At 38.7% G+C, this 21,702-nt stretch overlaps 1 protein-coding gene across 3 annotated transcripts in view; it reads left to right on the forward strand.

The window, feature by feature from the left end:
• Positions 1-21,644, forward strand: part of FAM149B1 (family with sequence similarity 149 member B1) — a 47,029-nt gene extending 25,385 nt beyond the window's left edge. For 2 of the 3 annotated variants that reach the window (XM_082634457.1, XM_082634459.1), the window contains 7 exons: positions 11,287-11,411; positions 13,251-13,357; positions 15,759-15,980; positions 17,461-17,584; positions 17,825-17,950; positions 20,097-20,175; positions 21,287-21,644. In XM_082634457.1, coding sequence (XP_082490583.1) covers positions 11,287-11,411; positions 13,251-13,357; positions 15,759-15,980; positions 17,461-17,584; positions 17,825-17,950; positions 20,097-20,175; positions 21,287-21,360 — 857 coding nt within the window. In that variant the 3' untranslated portion in view covers positions 21,361-21,644. The remainder of the gene's footprint in view (positions 1-11,286; positions 11,412-13,250; positions 13,358-15,758; positions 15,981-17,460; positions 17,585-17,824; positions 17,951-20,096; positions 20,176-21,286) is intronic. The other variant, XM_082634458.1, reaches the window with a different exon arrangement.
• The last annotated feature ends 58 nt before the right edge of the window (positions 21,645-21,702 follow it).

Genomic DNA, 21,702 nt, shown 5'->3' on the forward strand with positions numbered 1-21,702 from the left:
ATATTTGTATTTCTTATAGAAACTAACAGATATTTGGAAAGTATCTGGGAATGAGTGGATGAGTAACAAGGCCTACTCTATGATGACTAGATAGATTGTGCTTTCTCTTTGAATATAATTATTTGTGAGAAAAAACATGTGCAAATACATTTAAAAAACTGCTTTATTGAAGAATTGGTATACAATAAACCAATCATATTTCAAGTGTATTATCTGATAAGTTGACCTAGTATACAGCCATGAAACCATGAGACAATCAATATAGTGAACATATCCATTACCCTCAAAGTTAATAACCTTGTAATCCCTCCCTCCTGCCCCTGCCTGACCCACCATCCCCAAATGACAACTTATCTGCTTAAATGGTATCATGTAGTATTTACTCTTCTTTTGTCGGCTTCTTTCCCTCAGTGCGATCATTTTGACAGTCATCCATGTCACTGTGTGTGTCAATAATTTATTCCTTTTATTGTTGAGTTGTATTCCATTGTTGCACTTGTTTATCCATTTATCTGTTGATGGACATTTGGATTGTTTTCATTTTTGGACTATTAATGCTGTTATGAACACTAGTGTACAAGAATTTTGACATATATTTCCTTTTCTCTTGGGTAGATTTCTACAAGTGAAATCGTTGAATTATATGGTTAAATGTGTATTTAACTTAAGAATTGTCTGTATTGATTTTCTATGTTGCACAAAAATTATCACAAACTTAGCAGCTTCAAACAACACACATTTATTATCTCACAGATTTGTGGGTCAGAAGTCCAGGAACAGCCAGCTAGTCGCTTACTTAAGATCACACAAGGCTACAATCAAGGTGTTGGCTAAAGCTGGGTTCTCATGTAGAGGCTCAACTAGGAAAGGATCCACTTCCCCTTTTGTGTGTTTTTGGAAGCATCCAGTTTCTTGTAGCTGTAGCAGTCATGGCAGCTTATTTCTCCAAAGCCAGCAAGAAAGACTGAGAGCTCATCTGCTAGCAAGACAGAAACTTACATAACATAATCATGGGGGTGACATCCCATCACTTTTACCATCATCTTTTGATCTGAAGCAAGTCACAGGTCCTGCCCATGCTCAAAGGGAGGGGTTTACACGAAGGTGTGAACATCAAGAGCTGAGAATCATGGCAGGGGGTGGGGGGTGCACCTTGGAATTTGTCCACTAGTCTTCCCACTGGCCCTTAGTGATTCATGTGCTCCCACAGGCAAAGTACATTCAACTCCCTTCAAAGGTTTCCAAGAGAATCATCTATTACAGCATCAGCTCCAAAGACTTTGAATCAGGTCCTGGTATGAATGAAGTTCCTGGATGTAATACAGGAAGTGAAATTACTGGGGCACAATTCCTTTCCATCTATAAACCTATGAAACTAAAGCTTATATACACAGGTATATAAACATCTTAACTATATAATCCAGCCATTCTACTCCTAGAGACAAGTTATTTGACCCCAACACACCCAACATACAATAGTGGGCCAGGAAAAAGATAAGCATTATAGACACTCCAGTTAAAAGGTTGGGGTCGGGGAGGGAAGAGTGAAAAAGGGTCCACAGCAATTCTGAAATCCAGCTGTGAAAATACTGGGAGTTCCTTCATTAAGTTTTAAGGCCTGGAAGTAATCCTCTCAGCTTTCTGCTCTACCCTCTGAGCTCTTGGTTTTGCCCTCTGAGTCATCCTTCCTTTTTCATGAAACATAGCACATGTTTGTAGCTAAGTAATTTTATTAGGCTGCTTCCTGCCAGTAGAATTTTGGGGGTCTGATAGCCTTCCTTTATTTAGAATCTTTTGCCATCTAGAGAGATTGAGAATTTTCAAAATCATCAAGTCCTGGTTTCTTTATGTTTAATAGTTTTTCCCTCAATTTATCTCTCTCATCTCGTGTTTGATTATAAACAGCAAGAAAAAAAATCAGGCCTCACCTTTAACACTTTGACTGGAAATCTCCTTAGCTATACAACCAAGATCATCACTTAAAAGTTCTGCTTTCCACATGACCACAGGAGACCATTTCACTAAGCTCTCTGCCACAAAATAACAAGCATCTCCCTACTTCCAGTTTCTAATAACATGTTCCTCATTTCCTCCTGAGCCCTCCCCTACAGCTTCCTCCAAATCCAGATTCCTCCTAAGTCTGTTCAAGGTAATTTATGTCTTCTCTATCATGCTTCTCAAAGTTCTTCTAGTTTCCACCCATGAACAATCAAAAATAAAATTAAGGAAACAACTCATTTATAATAGCATCAAAAAGAATAAAATACTTAGGAATAAACTGAACCAAGGAAGTGTAAGACGTGTACACTGAATACTACAAAATATTATTGAAAGAAAATAGAGAAGACCTAAAGAAATAGAAAGACACCCTCTGTTTATGGATTGGAAGACTAAATATTGTTAAGATGGCAATACTCCCTAAATACATCTACAGGTTGAGTACAACCTTATCATAATTCTAACTGCCTTTTTTGTAGAAATTATCCTGAAATTTATACAGAAATGCAAGGTATCCTGAATATCCAAAACAATATTGAAAAAGAACAAATTTGGAGGATTCATACTTCTTGGTTTTAAAACATAATACAAAGCTACAGTAATCAAAACAGTGTGGTACTGGCATAAGAACACATACTGATCAATGGAATAGAATCAAAAGTCCAGAAATAAATCCACACATCTATGGCCAACTGATTTCCAACAAGGGTGCCAAGACCATTCAATGGGGGAAGAATAGTCTCTTTAAGAAATGGTACTGGCAGGGAATAGAGCCAATATTTTATAATAACCATAAATGGGGTATAACCTTTTAAAATTGTGAATCACTATGTTGTACACCTGAAACTTACAGAATATTGTAAATCAACTATATGTCAATCAAAAAAATTCAGATAGGAAAAAAAAAAGAAATTGTGCTGGCACAACTGGATAGCCACATGGTAAAGAATGAAGTTAGACCCTTACTTCACACCATATACAAAATATCAACTTGAAGTGGATTGAAGGTACACATTTAAGAGCTAAAACTATAAAACTTAGAAGAAAACATTGGAGTAAATCTTCATGAACTTGGATTTGGCAGTGGATTCTGAGATATGACACCAAGACCACAAACAACAAAAGAAAAAATAAACTGGACTTCATCAAAATAAAAAACTTTAGGGTGTATCAAAGGACATTATCAAGAAACTGAAAAGACAGCCTACAGAATGGGAGGAAATGTACATAAATCATACACCTGATAAGAATCTAGTACTCACAGTCTATAAAGATCTACAACTCAAAAACGAAAGAAAAAACAACCCAATTTAAAAATGGGCAAATAGGGCTTCCCTGGTGGCACAGTTAAGGATCCACCTACCAAAGCAGGGGACACGGGTTCGAGCCCCAGTCCAGGAAGATCCCAGACGCCGCAGCGCAACTAAGCCCACGCGCCACAACAGCCTGCGCTCTAGAGCCCGCGAGCCACAGCTACTGAAGCCCGCACACCTAGAGCCCGTGCTCCGCAACAAGAGAAGCCACCACAATGAGAAGCCCACACACCGCAACAAAGAGTAGCCCCCGCTTGTCGCAACTAGAGAAAGCCTGTGCGCAGCAACGAAGACCCAACGCAGCCAAAAATAAATAAATTTATTTCTTTTAATGGGCAAATAACTCAAACAGACATTTCTCCAAAGAAAATATACAAATAGCCAATAAGTACATGAAAAGATGTTCAACATCATTATTCATTAGGGAAATCAAATCAAAACCAAAACCACAATGAGACACCACTTCAAACCCACTAGGATGGCTGTATTTAAAAAAAAAAGAAAGAAAAGGACAATAACAAGTGTTCATGAGGTTGTGAAACTGGAACCCTCATAAATTGCTGGTGGGAATGTAAAGTGGTGCAGCCACTGTGGAAACAGTTTGGCAGTTCCTCAAAAAGTTAAACATAATATTACTATATGACCTAGCAATTCCACACTCAAAGTTATATAATCAAGAGGAGTGAAATATATCCACACAAAACCCTGGCATGAATGTTCATAGCAGCATTAGTCATAATACTCAAAAAGTGGAACCAGGACTTCCCTGGTGGCGCAGTGGTTAAGAATCTGCCTGCCAATGCAGGGGACATGGGTTTGAGCCCTGGTCTGGGAAGATCCCATGTGCCACAGAGCAACTAAGCCCAGGCACCACAACTACTGAGCCTGAGCTTTAGAGCCTGCAAGCCACAACTACTGAGCCCGCAAGCCACAACTACTGAAGCCCGTGTACCTAGAGCCTGTGCTCCACGACAAGAGAAGCCACCGCAATGAGAAGCCTGTGCACTGCAACGAAGAGTAGCCCTGCTCACCACAACTAGAGAAAGCCCACACACAGCAATGAAGACCCAACGCAGCCAAAAATAAATAAGTAAATAAATTTATTTTTTTTAAAAAGTGGAACCAACCTAAACATCCATCAACTGATGAATGGATAAACAAAATTTGGTATATCCATGTGTTATGGACTGAATTGTGTCCCCCTCAAAATCCATATGTGGAAGTCCTAACCCCCAATGTGACTAGGCTTGGAGATAAGGCCTTTAGGGAGGTAATTAAGGTTAAATGAGTCAGAAGGGTGGGACCCTAATCCTATAGGGTTGGTATCCTTGTAAGAAGAGGAAGAGACATCACAGCTCTCTGTTTCTGTGTGTGTGAAGAGAAGAAGTCAGGCAAGGACAGAGGGAAAAGGCAGCTGCCTAGGAGCCAGGAAAAGAGGTCACACTGTAAACCAACCCTGACAGCACCTTGATCATGGACTTCTAGCCTCCAGAACTGTGAGAAAATAAATTTCTGTTGTTTAAGCCATCCAGTCTGTCCTATTTTATGGCAGCTTGAGTAACTAATACATCATGCAATGGAGTATTACTCATACATTAAAAGGAATTAAGGGACTTCCCTGGTGGCACAGTGGTTAAGAATCTGCCTGCCAATGCAGGAGACATAGGTTCGATCCCTGGTCTGGGAATATCCCACATGCCACGGAGCAACTAAGCCCGTGCGCCACAACTACTGAGCCTGCGCTCTAGAGCCCTTGAGCCACAGCTACTGAAGCCCACGTGCCACAACTACTGAAGCCCGTGTGCCTAGAGCCCCTGCTCTGCAACGAGAAGCCACCGCAATGAGAAGCCTGCACACCACAACGAAGACTAGCCCCCGCTCACCACAACTAGAGAAAGCCCGCGAAAGCAACGAAGACCCAATGCAGCCAAAAATAAATAATTATTTTTTTAAAAAGGAATTAAGTAATGATGCATCTTAAAACATGGGTGAACCTTGAAAATATTATGTTAAACAAAAGAAGACATACATAAAGGGCCACATACTGTATGATTCCATTAAGGTGAAATTCCCAGAACAGGCAGGTCCATAGAGAAAGTAGTTTAATGATTGCCAGGGGATGGAGGAAGAGGTGCATTGGGAGGTATGGGGTTTCTTTTTGGAGTGATGGAAATTTTCTGAAATGAGATAGTGGTGGTGGTTGCAGAAAATCATGAATATACTAAAAAAACCACTTAATCGTATACTGTAAAATGGTTAAAAATGGTGACTCATGTTATGTAAATTTTATCTCATTAAAATTTTTTTAAATTCTTGCAACCTGAGAGATGTCCTCTAAAATTTCTTGTATCTGAGTCTGTTGGTGAGAAATGCTTTCTTTTGATATATGAAAATTTCCTTATTTTTCTTTCATTTCTGCAAGATAGTTGTGTGGTGTATTGAATTTTAGGTGGACACTTTTTCTCTTGGTACTTTATTTTTTTTAACATTCAGTGTATCTTGTTTATTTATTTTAAAAAAATCTTATCTTATATTGGAGTATAGTTGGTTAACAATGTTGTGTTAGTTTCAGGTGTACAGCAAAGTGATTCAGTTATACATATACATGTATCTACTTTTTTTCAAATTCTTTTCCCATTTAGGTTATTACAGAGTATTGAGCAGAGCTCCCTGTGCTATACAGTAGGTCCTTGTTGGTTACCTATTTTATTTTATTGGAGTATAGTTGCTTTACAATATTGTGTTAGTTTCTACTGTACATACAGCAAAGTGAATCAGCTATACATATACATATATCCCCTCTTTTGGATTTCCTTCTTCATCCTTTAAAGATGTTGTCCACCGTCTTCTCACTTGCACAAGAAATCTGATGTCATCCTTTTCTTTGTTCCTGTGTTCATGTATGTTTTCTTTGGCTGCGTTTAAGATTTTTCTCATTTTCACTGGTTTTGAGCAATTTGATTATGATGTGCCTTGATGTAATTTTCTTCATGTTACTTCTGCATGGAGTTTGTTGAGCTTCTTGGATCTGTGGGTTTATTGTCTTCATTGTTTGGAAAGTTTTCAGCCATTATTTCTTCAGATATTTTTTCTGCCGCCCACCATCCCTTAGGACACCAGTTACTCATATATATTAGTCCATTTGCTTACTGATCCCTCAAATGTGATGCTTTAATTAAAGAATTTTCTTCTCTGTGTATTTCAATTTGGATGTTTCCTATTGTGCCTTCAAGTTCATTAATATTTTCTTTTACAATGGTGAATCTGCTGTTAAGCTCATCCAGTGTATTTTTCTACTCACTGTTTTCTACGAAGTATGATTTGGGTGAATTTTATATCTTCCATGTCTCTTTTTGGAAAAGTGGGATAACTCAAACGTGTATGAATTCTGGGTTGGTTTCAATGATTGATATTCTTCTTATTGTGAGTTGTATTTTCCTGCATGGTATTCTTTGGGTGCCAGACATGGTGAATTTTATCTTATTGGGAGTTGATTTTTTTTTCATTTGTATGTATCTTCTTTGGTTTTTCCTGGGATGCACTTAAGTTACTTGGAAAAAATTTGATCTCTTCTGGTCTTGATTTTATGATTTGTTACAGACAGGTCATTCAGTCCAACTAATTATCCCCCAGATACTGAGGCAAGATTGTCCTAAGTACTCTGCCCAATGCCCCATTAACTATGAGTTTTTCTAGTATGACTGGAAGAACCAGGCACTATTCCCTCTAATTCAGTTGGTTCTCTTTCCTAGCCTCAGGTGGTTTTTTCTCATACATGCAGTGATCAATACTCCTTTGAGTACTCAAAGGACACCCCACACTCTACAGATATCCTGGGTTCCCTTTCTGTGCATTTTTCTTCTCTGATACTCCTCCTATGAACCCTAGCAGTCTTGGTCTCTCTGGACTTTCAAATCAGGGAGTCCAGCAGGATCTGCCTTTGTTCTTCCTCTTTGTGTCATGTCTTGGAAACTCTTTCAAAGCAGTTGCAAAGCTAGCATCATTTGTTTACTATCTCATGGTTCACTGTCTTTCATTACCTGATGCCCAGTGTCTTAAAAGCCTTTGTTTCACGGATTTATTGGTTGTTTTAAGCAGGAGGGTAAAGCCAGTCCCTGTTGCTCCATCTTGGCTGGAAGCACAAGTCCGGGAAATACATTAAAAAAAACACTTCTATTAAAGTGTATGTAGGGGAGAGACTTGCCTGGTGGTCCAGAGGGTAAGATTCCGTGCTCCCAATGCAGGGGGCCCAGGTTCGATCCCTGGTCAGGGAACTAGAACCCGCATACATGCCGCAACTAAGAGTCCACATGCCACAACCAACAAGTCCGCATGTTGCAACTAAGATCCCACGTGCCACAACTAAGACCTGGTGCAGCCAAAATAAATTATAAAAATATATTAAAAAAATATAAAGCATATCTATATAGAAAATTGCAAAATAAATTTACATCAAGCTTAATTTTTTTTTATTTTTATTTTTTGCAGTACGCGGGCCTCTCACTGTTGTGGCCTCTCCCATTGCGGAGCACAGGCTCCGGATGTGCAGGGTCAGCGGCCATGGCTCACGGGCCTAGCCGCTCCACGGCATGTGGGATCTTCCCGAACTGGGGCACGAACCCGTGTCCCCTGCATTGTCAGGCGGACTCTCAACCACTGCGCCACCAGGGAAGCCCCCCTTGATTAATTTTTAAAAACTGAGTCGACTTGTATGACCAATGCTCATACCAAGAACAGAACATTACCAACACTTCAGAAGCCCCTTTCATGTTACTAAACTCCTACCCCCCAAAAGTAAACCTATCCTGAGTTACAGCACCACAGATTAGTTTTGCCTGTTTTAAAACTTTTAAGAATGGATTCATATAGTAATGTGCCCTCTGCATTTGGCTTCTTAAACTCAACATTATGTTTGTTAGATTCAACTGTTTTGAGTGCAACAGTAGTTCATTTTCATTGTTATATAGTATTTTATTGTATGAATACGTCACTTTCTACTGTTGATGAACATTTAGGTGGTTTCCAGTTTATGTCTGCCGGCATACAGTGCTGTTATAAACACTCTTGTATACGTCTTTTGGTGAACATATGTGGTGGGTACATAACAGTGGCACTGCTAGGTCATAGGATATGCTATTCTCACGTCAGTGGGTACTGCCAAATTTTTTTCCAAAGTGGATGCATCTATTTACACTCTCTCAAGTATTGTATGAGCATTCCAGTTGCTCCATGTTTGCCACAGTTGATACTGTCCATGTGAGTTTTTTTTCTTTTTAAAGCCACTCTGTTGTATGCATGTTAAGTTCCCTTTGAAAGCTGGTATTGGAGAAGAGTAGGTCTAAGACCCTTTTCAAAACAAACTGCTTTATATTATGTGAGGTTAAGTTTTGGGAGATACAGGACAGATGATAAAGTCCAGAGACATATCCAAACCCCAATAATAATAAATCCTGGTAATAAAGGAATTACTTCAGTTTTCAGTATCAACCACTGAAAGTTTTCAGAGAAAACTTTCATTTCGCCTTTCACAATTTACCAGTGTTAGGCCATGAATTAATATCCTTTTAGTTTATTTTTCCATGCATCCATAAATTTAGGTTATTTCATTGTATAACTATTGTGATTTTGAAACTTAAAGTTTGAAAAAGACAATGATCATGTAATGGAGCTGGAGGGTCTCTGACTGGTTTAGTGGGTTGATTGACCTAAAATAGGGATCAGTAAACTTTGTGTATAAAGAGCCAGATGGTAAATGTTTTAGTCTTTGCCAGCCATCCAGTCTCTGTTGCAACTACTCAACTCTGCCCTTGAAAGCAGCCATAAACAATATGTATGTGAGTGGATGTGGCTGCGTATACTACTATATACTCAGTATACATCTTCCCCAAGTACATATATAAGAATGTCCATGACAGCACTATATACTGGAAAACATAAACTGGAAACTACCCAAACATCCCTCAACAGCAGAACGTGATATATTCATATGATGGCGTACTATACAGTAACGAGAATAAGCAAACTACTCTTACAGCTTTATTTACAAAAACTGGCAGTGGTAATGGGCATGAGGTTTCACTAGTTGTGTGTGGCTATTTAAATTTTAATTAATTACAATTAGGTAAAATTTAAATTGTTCTCAATCATACCAGCCAAATTTTTTTTTACTTAAGTATAATTGATTTACAATGTTGTGTTAATTTCTGCTGTACAGCAGTGATTCAGTTATACACATATGTACATTTTTTTAAATATTCTTTTCCATTGTGATTTATCATAGGATATTGAATATAGTTCTCTGTGCTATACAGTAGGACCTTGTTGTTTATCCATTCTATATATAAAAGCTTACATCTGCTCACCCCAACCTCCCACTCCATCCCTCCCCCAGCCCCCTCCCCCCTGGTGACCACCAGTCTGTTCTCTATGTCCATGATTCTGTTTCACAGATAGGTTCATTTGTGTCACATTTTTAGATTCCACGAATAAGTGATATCATATGGTATTTGTCTTTCTCTTTCTGACTTACTTCACTTAGTATGATAATCTCTAGTTGCACCCGTGTTGCTGCAAATGGCATTATTTCATTCTTTTTTACAAAGGAGTAGTATTCCGTTGTATATATAATATATACCACGTTTTCTTTATCCATTCATCTGTTAATGGACATTTTGGTTGTTTCCGTGTCTTGGCTATTGTGAATAGTGCCGCTATGAACATAGGGGCATCTTTTTGAATTATAGTTTTGTCCAGATATATGCCCAGGAGTGGGACTGCTGGATCATATGGTAATTCTATTTTTAGTTTTCTGGGGAAACTTCATACGGTTTTCCAGTGGCCGCACCAACTTACATTCCCACCAACAGTGTAGGAGGGTTCTCTTTTCTCCACATCCTCTCCAGCATTTGTTATTTGTAGTATTTTTTTAAAAAATAAATTTATTTTATTTTATTTATTTTTGGCTGTGTTGGGTCTTTGTTGCTGCATGCAGGCTTTCTCTACTTGTGGCAAGCAGGGGCTACTCTTCATTGTGGTGTGCAGGCTTCTCATTGCAGTGGCTTCTCTTGTTGCAGAGCACAGGCTCTAGGTGCACGGGCTTCAGTAGTTGTGGCATGTGGGCTCAGTAGTTGTGGTGCACGGGCTCTAGAGCACAGGCTCAGTAGTTGTGGTGCATGGGCTTAGTTGCTCCGCATGGGATCTTCCAGAACAGCGCTCAAACCCATGTCCCCTGCATTGGCAGGCAGATTCTTACCCACTGCACCACCAGGGAAGCCCCCTGTAGACTTTTTAATGATGGCCATTCTGACTGGTGTGAAGTGGTACCTCACTGCAGTTTTGATTTGCATTTCTCTAATAATTAGCAGTGTTGAGCATCTTTTCACGTGCCTATTGGCCATCTGTATGTGTTCTTTGGTAAATGTCTGTTTAGGTCTTCTGCCCATTTTTGGATAGGGTTTTTTTTGTTGTTGAGTTGTATGAGCTGTTTGTATATTTTGGAAATTAAGCCCTTGTTGGTTGCATCATTTGCAAATATTTTCTCCCATTCTGTAGGTTGTCTTTTCGTTTTGTTTATGGTTTCCTTTGCTGTGCAAAAGCTTGTAAGTTTGATTAGGTCCCACACTAGCCAGATTTTACATGCTCTATAGCCACATGTGGCTAGAGGCTACTATACTGGACAGTGCATATGTAGAACATTTCCTTCAATCTCCAAATGTTCTATTAGACAGCTTTGCTCTAGTAATCTTTGCTTTTCCTTCTGCCAGGTACAAATAGGAATCACCAGCCTGGGAAACAGTTTAAAATAAATTCATGGTTTAAAGGGTTTTTTTGAACTGTGCAGGTGGTATGAAATTGGGCTGCAAAGCTGTGAAGCCTAGCTTGAGATTATGAATTCTCAGGGGAGATTTTTTTTCACAGTACTGTTGTTGTGGGTCTGAAGATATTCACGGATAATAGATTCTATTCCTTTGCTCAGATGATGACAGTAATGTTGCAATCACCAGACCAGCTTCAGAAAGCCCCTGTGTGCTGAATGCACCACAACCTTTGGTCTTACCTCTAGTGCCACAGTCTAAGGTGCTGTCCATCACCTCAAATCCGGTAAGTTGCACAGGGGAATGTATTCGAGAACCTAGGACTGTTCTTGTAGACGAAGTTTGCTCAGTTATTTGCCTTAATTGTATCACTATGACTCTTTTTCAGTAAAGTTATATGTTTATCACAGTAATCCAGTGACTCTTTGCAAAGATAAGTTTAATTTCAGTTAAAAAAATTAATAGCAGCGAATGCACTCATGCCAATGAATTGTACATGTGAAAATGGTTAACACAGCAATATTATGCTATGTATATTCTACCACAATTAAAAAAAATTTAACCTGTTAAAAAATTAATAGCAAATTAGAGTTGATAAGTAATTCTCAGTCAGCTCTTTTGAAAAGGCATCTATAAGCTGTGCAATCTAGACTCAACTATATGGTCAGCTTAAGTCTGCTTTGGGAAAAATGAAAAATATGATGAAAAGAGGGACCAATATCAGATCTTCTATGGCCTTAACATTCTGTCCTTTGAATTTTTTGACTTCTTCCCTCTTTTTTCTCTTATCTCAGACTACCTGGTTTTTGTTTTATTTTTAATATTTGAATCTGTTGACATTTTTGCTTTTTGGATGTTTACTAATCATAACCAGATGTAAAAGGCAAATCAAAGGGAGGAGAAAATGGTTTCAAATAAGTCTGTAGACAAGCATATAAAAAATGGCTATTTCTTGCAGAAGGTTGATAAGCCTGGTGTCATCCATGTGTAATGATTTATGTAATCTCAGTTCCTACATGATAGCTTCCCAGTGTTACTTGTAGCAAAAAAAGTGTGGGAGCAGGGGAGGTATAAAAAGAAAAAGGATTCTCATCCCTGGCCCATGCTCATCGAGCCTGGGTTTAGTACCACATCTAATATTTGCTTTGTTGGTGTACTGGCCAGATATTGTGCAGCTATATTTTAAAAAGGGTTATTTAAAAGTAAACTCAGCTTGTGCATCACTATACTGTACACACCTGTAAATTATATAATATGTACATCAACTCTACTTCAATTAAAAAAAAGTAATTAAAAATAAGCTCAGTAAGGCCCATACCTTATCACATTGGAGGATGACCCAGGTAATAATCTAATATTCCTATGATGGTAATAAAATACTTCTACATGTTGAACTGGCCTGGTTATGACCTAGGTAGCCTAAGCCCTGAAAAGTTAACGTACACGGTTCTGGTTGTTAATGACCAAAGGAAGGAGAACCAATAATCCAAACATTCTTAAGAGAAAGTAGGAGGAAAATGCATACTGTGGCAGAGAAGGAGCTGGCCAGAAAGGGCACTTAACTGAATACCTGAGAGAGAAAATAAACAGGACACTAAGGTGGCAGTGGCAGTCCAGGTAAGATTAAATCCTGCTAACATTAGAATACAATTAACTCCTTCTAATAAAGTCTTCAGAATTTACGTTATTGAGAGCTGACTGCTCCAGGTGTAGTGAAGGAGAAAGCATTAGTTTGTGCAGAGCATAGGATTATGTGATGGTAAAAGAGATAAGAGTTTACCCTTATTCTCCCCATTTTTGTTCCATATTTTGTTTTCTAGTATAATGTAAATAATAATGATAATAAAGGTCCTCTCTCCCCTATGAGAGTGGCTATTAATTGCTTTCATCTAAGTTGACCAGGCTTCCCCATTTAGAAATGGAGAGGAAAGCACTCTGATCCTGTCATCTTGAGAGTGGAGTTGGGGCTCCAGCTGGGGTACTGGCCAAGATTTACAAAAGTTAAGGCATAGGAGAAAAAAGTATAAATGACCTAATTTGGAAATACTAACTTCTGGCAAAGTTGGGAAACCAAGCTGATATCTTCACCAACCAATAATGAGTAATACCTTCTTTTGATATGTAGATGAGTCTCTGTCAAGCAGCAAGTGGTCATCAGCCAAATGTGAATGGTCTCTTGGTTCATGGGATGCCTCTACAGCCAAGAAATCTCTCCCTAATGGACAAGCTCCTGTAAGAAGTATACAATTTTAAGACTATAGAGTTTAAGTAGATCACTGAGAAATAAAAGGAAAGCAAAGTCAGTCAATCAACATTGCATGTACTGAGTAAGTACATGTACTGAGTAAGTACCAAGCAACCAGAAACATCTGGGGAGTAAAAACATATAAGGAAAATGGTCTCCACCTTCAAGGAGCTGATAAAATAACTGGTGAGAAGGCACAAAGGTAAAAAGAGACCTAACCATACAGGGCATTCCTGTGACTGAGTGCGAAGTTTGTGTACTCATTGTGAGCACTATGGCAGTCCCAAAGAAGGGAAGCATTTTGGTGGGTAAGTGTAGGTTTTGAACATATCCTTGGAAGATGGAAGTTTGGATAAGCAGAGAAGAGCAGCAAGGCTATTCTAGGTAGGAGGAATGGTGTGGAAAAAGGTTTGGAGACAGGAAAATACAAATATTTAGAAGAGAAAGCCGACCATTTTTGCTGTAGTAGGATAGGAAGCAATAGGTTAGAACTTTAATGTTCTGATCAAAGACCACTGAAATCTTCTAAACTAAAATAGACCATGGTGTGATTAGTGGGAAAGAAGACACTATGAAATTAAAGAACACTGGGACTATGGAGGGTTTTGAATGTCATGCTTTTGAGATCCATCCATGTTGTTGCATGTGATTCTCTTTTATTGCCAAATAGTATTCTATTGTAATAGTACACCACAATTTGTTTATCCATTCTTCCGTTAATGAACACTTGGGCTATTTTCCAGGTTGGGGCTGTTATGTGTAAAAGGCACTATAAATATTCTTACACAGGTCTTTTTTGTGGACCTATGGTCTCATTTTTCAGTATCTAGAAGTGAAAGTGTTACAGAATAGGTTAAGTGTATGCTTAACTTTATAATAAACTGCCATACAATTTTCCAAAGGAATTGTACCATTTTACATTCCCACGCGAGCAATGTATGAGTCCAGCTGGGGAGCACATATATTTAAAACAGGAATTTGAAAGATAGATTTCACAGCAGTAGGACACAGATTAAATTGACGCAGGAGGAATTGAAAGTAAGGAGTCTAAATGCAGGAGTTCAGGCTGCTATGGGTCTGTTCTCAAGTTGTAGCAAGACTAAAAAAAGGAATGAAATATTTTAGGAGATATTGTAAAAGAAATCAAATTCTATAAAAATAGAGGAATCAAAGTCAACTCAAGATTTCAAGCTCAAGGGAAGCTTGTTTGGCAGGGGGAAAATGAGCTTGGGGTGTGTTGAGTTTACAATGATGGGCCATATAGGTCAGATTTGAAGGCTGATCTAGAAGTGTGGAGGTGATAAATCCAGTTATGAATGAGTAGTCCAGAGGAAGAATAAAGATGAACAAAGAGCAGCTAAGGCCTAAACCCCTGTAATTAGAAAGCAGTAGGCTGTGTAAAGAAAAGGCTTAAGTGAATGGTTAGGAGGACCAGAAAGATCTCATATGAGTAATGCTAAAGGTTTAGCCCTATTCCGTGATGGGCATTTTTCCTTCAAAGTTCTCCAAACCCTGAGGCATATTTTGCACTAGAGGACACCAAAGTGGCCTGAAAGATTGAGGAATTTGCTGAAAGCCAAGAGTACATGTGGGCAGAGCTTTTTTCTTTCACTTCCCCTCCACATCACAGTGTAAATACTATCTCTTAGGTGCCTTACAATAGAATTAAACGTTCTCTCATCTGCTTAAAACACAAAAACAAAGCCGCTGAATCTACAAGGCAGAGTTTAAGCTACTGAACTGTTGAGCATGGTATTTTATGAGTACTTACAGGAAAGTGTTATATTTCACAGTTGTTTATGCAAATGGGGATCTACTGCCATGGGCTGTACAAAGCTCTGGACCCTTTGCCTGTTCCCAGCTTTCCAAGGAACCCCCTATCCCTGTAGGCTCCAACTAGATCAGCATTTTAATCTCTGCAGTGGGAGCCACACTAGTGCCACACCACTACTAAGCAGCAATATTGGCCTTTCAACTAAGTCTTTCTGGTGACATTCCTTCAGCACAAAAGAATGCTTCAAACATGGTAGGAAGCACAGTCCCTGAGGTAAAGTTTTGGGAAGCACTTTGGAGTCGGTACCCTACAGGTTAGTCTTTACCAGTAACTGAAGAAGTGACTGTGATGGAAGGTGAAAAACGGACTTGTTTTCCCAAGTCCCCGTTCTAGTAAATTATGTGTAAGATTGAAATAATGTCCTTTTAGGTACACATTCTCATGCCTGAGCTAGATTATGTAACTTCTAAAACTAGGTTATTTATTGTTTTCTCTTTTCGCTTTTTTCTCCCTTGAATGTATTTTATAGTCTAAGGCTTTTTACCCTTTGAGTTCTCTCTCCCTGTACAGAGCAATCTTGATCTCACTGTGGGTTTCTGATATTTGGACACTAGAGATCTTGATGACAAGCTACTTATGAGGCCTGGGTCCAGTACCATCCTTTCAACTCGAAATTGGCCAAATCGAGCCCTGGAGCTTAGTACATCATTTCTATCATATACAGCGCAGTCCGCCAGGAGATGCAATCCCCCACCACGTACCCTTCATCCCATCAGCACAAGCCATTCACACGCTGGAACACCAAGACCTATGGAAGTACTCAGAGGATCCCGAGTGTAGGTTTCAAAAGCAGAATTTCTGGAATCTATGGTAAAACTAATGAAGAATTTTACATAGAGAATGAATTTAAATCTAAGATTGAAATATATGCCTAGACAGTAATCATTACATATTCTTATGATGAACTGCACACTGGTGTAAATCTAATACAGAAAACATGGAGTTAAATTTGAATGAAATATAGATATACTGGATCTTCCTATTGATGTAGCTAAAGACTTATATTTCTATAAATAAAATGTTGGCTAGAATACTTCAATAGAACTCACCAAAAGAATAAAAGACATATGTATTTTATTAAAACATTTTCCTTAGTGGGAACATCCTCAGTGAAATTCTTCCCCAAATAATAGTTAATTCTCCTTTAATATTTTTCTGTACCATTAGGATCTACCTGTTCCATTGACAATGAAAACTTTATAAACCTCAGATAAGTAGATGTTTATACACCAGGAAATATGTCCCTTGGCACGTCTTAGGAAGTAACACTAAACATGTTCTCTTCCCTTTTCCCACCCTTCATTCACTAGACACTCTGAGCCTCACTGTGCAAAAAATACCAAGCCAAGTCTTTAAAATAAAATTCTTTCATTAGTTGTTGACTTACAAAACATCTTAGGATAGTTAATTTCTAAGACTGTGAACAAGGGTGTGAGATGACACCATACTGTGTTTTGAATTCAGCCTCTAAATCAAGGGTGTCACTATACTTCTCTCCCAACACTTCTTGATTTTGACTTTTCAATTTCTTGTTACAATTTATCCCAATAGACTTACTAAAAGAGGTGTCCAAAACCACCAAAAATCTTTGTTAGGATACCAGGGTTCTCAGCTGCTATTTGTTGATGTAGCTGTATCTATACTGATATAGCTATACATTCATTTGAGTATGAGTGGTCTTGATGTATAATTAATCTCTCATCCCTCTGACAGTGCTTTTTTCAAAGTGGAAAAGTAAGTTGCTTTGTTTTCTTCTGGGACATGAAAAGTATCATTCAGCTTTTAATTACTATCTTGGGCATGAGTAATACTGCAAACTGCTCCAAATCCCATGGAAGGAAATAAGTTTAGGAACTTTACCTGGAAATTATAGTTTTTAGTGAGAAGGACAACCAGAAAGCCCAGAACTGTGAGTTCCATCAGATGTGAAATTACAAATCCATAACTGTCAGAGAAATACAACACAATATAGGGAAAATTGTTTTATTCCAGTTCTCTGTGGGAGAAAGGGTCAACTTCTGCTGTGTGCTCAGGATGAAGTTTCAACAATAAGAAAATACTATGAAGAAAACCCAAACCTTTAATTCTCCAAAATCCTTTCATTTGAGATCTCTTCACTTAAAAATGTAGGCAGCTTAAAGCTTTCTGTGCATGAAATTAAACTCATCTGCTCAATTTACTTGATTCTAATCAGTTTGCTTATATTGTTATAACTTTATGCTTTCATGTCTTGGTTTTTGCTGATGGGATCTGCAGCCCAGTGGCGGCCGACTCACTCTCCTCTCCCTCACCACTGCCCCTGCGTCGAAATAATCTGCTGCCACCTATTGGCACAGCTGAAGTGGAACACTTGAGCACGGTGGGGCCACAAAGGCCAACGGTATGTCTCTTTCCTATTGCCTTTCCATGTGCTTATAAAACCTCAGGGTCAGTAATTCTGCAGGGTCTGTGCTCTGGTCTTAACACTATATTTTGTCAAAAGTACACACTGAATTCTGATTTATGACGATGGCATTGGAGCTGCTTGGACTGCAGTGACCATACCTGTTAGGGTTGATATAGGACATACACAGCTCCCACTACAAATTAACTGTTTCTGTAATTTTTGTCTCTTCTGCAGAAAACCCATGGCGATTCCAATCGAGCTCGAAGTGCAGCGGTGGATGAGCCTAACCATCAGCAGCCCCAGGAGAGGCTCCTTTTACCAGACTTTTTCTCCAGGCCCAACACAACTCAGTCATTTTTGGTAGAGTGACATACTTCCTCTATGGTCTTGATAGTTGAGGAAAGGGAAAAAAAATAGTTTGGCAGACTTAAGGCCTTACATGGTGGCTTAATCAACTCTAAGAATAAAAAATGAGGTTCGAATAAAAATAATGTTTTAAGTTTAAAGTATATTTTGTTGAAACTCTAACTGGTCTCTGCCACTCATTCTTTTAACATACATAAATTGTAAATTCTCAGCAATTTAAAGTTTAGCTATTTCTGAGAATAAGCAAAATGTTAAACCCCAGTGTGTATCAGATTAGCATTAACTTCATTCTCTAACACTGCTCTTAGGGAATTACACAAAAAATGGTATCAGATTATGTTTGTGGACTGATGGATGTGCGAGTTAAGATTTTTGGGGGTTCTTAGTTAATTGGTGTTTGAAATGCTGACAGTGCCTTACCACTTAATGTACATTTACTAGCCCTTTTACTTTTTTTTTAAATTAAGTAATTAATTAATTAATTTATTTATTTTTGGCTGTGCTGGGTCTTCCTGGCTGCGCATGGGCTTTCTTTTTTTAGTTGCGGTGAGCGGGGGCTACTCTTCATTGCCGTGCGTGGGCCTCTCATTGCGCTGGCCTCTCTTCATTGCCGTGCGTGGGCCTCTCGTTGCGGTGGCCTTTCTCGTCGCGGAGCACCGGCTCTAGAGCGCAGGCTCACTAGTTATGGCACACAGGCCTAGCTGCTCTGCAGCATGTGGGATCTTCCTGAACCAGGGCTCGAACCCGTGTCCCCTGCATTGGCAGGCGGATTCCCAACCACTGCACCACCAAGGAAGCCCTAGCCCTTTTACTTTTAAACAATAGAAAAAAACCTGATTGGGAGATTAGAGATCATGCACTGACCTTCCCCAAAATTGTAAGCCAGGAGCTCAGCCCCACCTCATTTGCTTTGTGCAAGAGGGCTTGGAGAGCCTAGGAAGTGACTGGGGCCACACTTATGGCCCAGGAACCAGGCACCAGGAACCCACATCCTACACCAGTTTTCAAGACAGTGGTATTTGCAACACACTTATCTCAACTCATAACCCTTAAACTGTATCAGCCTAAAGCACTGTACGATTCTTCCTCCATTAGAAGAGTGGTGAGAGTAATAAATGAATGGGACATTGTACTAGTTTCCTAGGGCTGCTATAACAAATTACCACAAACTGGGTGGCTTAAAACAATAGAAATTTATTCTTTCAGTTCCAGAGCCGATTAAGTCCAAAATCAAGGTGTCAGCAGAGCCATGTTCCCTCTGCAGGTCCTAGGGAAGAATCTTTTCTTTCCTCTGTCCTAGTTCATGGGCTGTTCGGCTTACTGCCTGTTTTTGTAAATAAAGTTTTCTTAGAGCAGAGCCACCACGCTCATTCACTGTCTGTGGCTGCTTTCCTACTGTAACAGCAGAACTGAGGAGTTCCACTGACAGTATGTACCACAAAACATAAAACGTTTACTATCTTGCCCTCTACCAAAAAAAAAAAGTTTGCTGATCCCTGATAGAAAACATGGGGCTTCATCAGGAAAGAAAAAAAAAAAATCTCAAATCTCTTAATACCAGTGCTGACAGGAAGCTGAGAGGGACGTTTTTTTATTCTAGAACTACCAGTGGGATGGTATTGATAGCTCTTTTTAATATCTGCATTTAGGTATTTTAGTTGCATCTTTAAATCCCTTGAGATAATTTTGAAATGTTTGAGTTCCATATTAAGAGTCACATTTCAAGCATGGAAGTAGTCATGGGTGTTTCAATGTTGCTGAAAAGGTTCTGGTTCTGTTGTTTTAAACAGTCAGTAGGCAATGGAAATCAGATAAAAATTCCCTTGACAGCCAATTGTAAGTATTTAGAAATATTAAACCATATGGATTATTTATAAATGCTAAGGTTTTCTTAAAGACATATTAATAAAGTTGTAGAACTTGAAATTTTTACAAGTTAACAATGGCTGTGTGGGCTTCTGGCTTGGGATTTTTCTTACTTGGAATGTAAGAGTACACTTAGCCAACTTGTCCCTCAGAATGTCAAATGATGTCAATTACACTGCTGTCCAACTTCAAGGTTTTCCCTCCTAAACCAAGTAACACATTATCCTCTGGGAGAAGTCACATCGTAAGAAGTGTCTCATCTTCTCTTTTTCAGCCGGACACAAAGTATCGTCGTTCATGTGCTACTGAGTATCCTCATCAGGCCCGACCTGGTAGGGGATCTGCAGGAACAGGTCAGGCCATGGCTTTTACTTTACTACTATGTGGTTAAGACCCTGCTGTTTTCCATGCTTATTTTTCCTTCCTCCAGATTTTATTATATTTTGTTTTCCTAAATCTTTGTAAATTACCTCAAATTCATTTTGGAATATGGGATATAATAAAAAATTACAGAACTCCACTGCTCAAGGCCAGAAAGTTCCAGATTTGTTTTCTCATATAAAAATTAATCTCTTGCCATTCTGGAAAACTACTTTTTTTTTAATCTAAAAAATTTAAGCCAAATAAGTCATTTTTGTAACATTCAAACACTGCATGGATTTTATTACTTGGCAAACCCCACATTGCTATGGATTAAACTGCTCTGGTCAGTTAAGCTGCTAGGCCAAGGTAAGAAAAGAAATTCACAATGTCAAGACACGAGGAGTCTGATTCTATCCCATTAACTTTTTTGTCTTCTAAGTTATATTCTATAGTTTCTATTTTCATATGAGTGATGAGAGAAAATTTAAGGATGTCTTAATTCTTCCTATAATGGTCTCACCATCAGGGTCATTTTCTCCTTATGTTATAGGTGAAATTTAGAACTATTGGGCAGTTGAAATGTTTCCTGTTAATAATCAGATTAATCAGCAAGTACATTAAAAAGTAACCTGCCTCAAACCTTCTCTGTAATGCAAGCGAATTCTTTTAGTTCAGTTCCTAGTAGCATCGTTTGGTAGTCTTTGAAAGCTTTCAGTGGATTCAGTTCTTGGATCAGTCCTCAGAGAAGCACTGCTGCCTCTGAGCTACTTATTACATTTGGCCGTGCTGCCGGTCAAGTATAACTAGTATAATATTTAGGTAAGTGAAACAGACATTTTAGTCCTTTTAAATTCGTGGCTATTTTCTAAAATTGTTACTGCTTTCATATCTTAATATAGATTTTGTTTGTTTTTACATTATAAAATACACAAACATGATTTTTATTGCCTTGGTAAATATATACTTTACTGTTTAGTCACAGGCTCCAAATTTAAAGTCTAACTGATAACTGGAGCAAAAAAGCCCGTACATATGAACTTGAGACGATCAAATCTAGAATGTCTACTAATGTTACTCTATGATGTCATCTTTGTCTGACAGGTCCTCAGTTACATGGATCTACAAAATCTCAAAACAGAGGTGGACTAATCACTAGAACCAGGCAGGGACCATAGGGCAAGTGAGACGAACCTGCCTCAGGCTGCAGGGAACATGTGGGAAGATTTCACAAATCAGTGTTCAGTCATCTCGCGATGCAGAGCCTGTAAACAGGAGACAACTTGAAACTATCTTCATGAAGAATTATTTTGGTACAACAGACTGAGAACAGTATCGGCCAAAGATTACATGGGTACTGCTTCTATCTCCAGTTACTGTCTTCTTTCAGCATAAGTTAACCATTTCACTGGACAGTAAAATTTGTACCCAAAGATGTAACAAAAGAGTAATATCCTCCAAATCACTGTTCATGTTGTCTGTTAACAATGATCAGTTCAATTATTACAGGATTCTATCAG

This window comes from Mesoplodon mirus, assembly GCF_964341445.2.
Source record: "Mesoplodon mirus genome assembly, chromosome: 2".
NCBI classification, from domain to species: Eukaryota; Metazoa; Chordata; class Mammalia; order Artiodactyla; family Ziphiidae; genus Mesoplodon; species Mesoplodon mirus.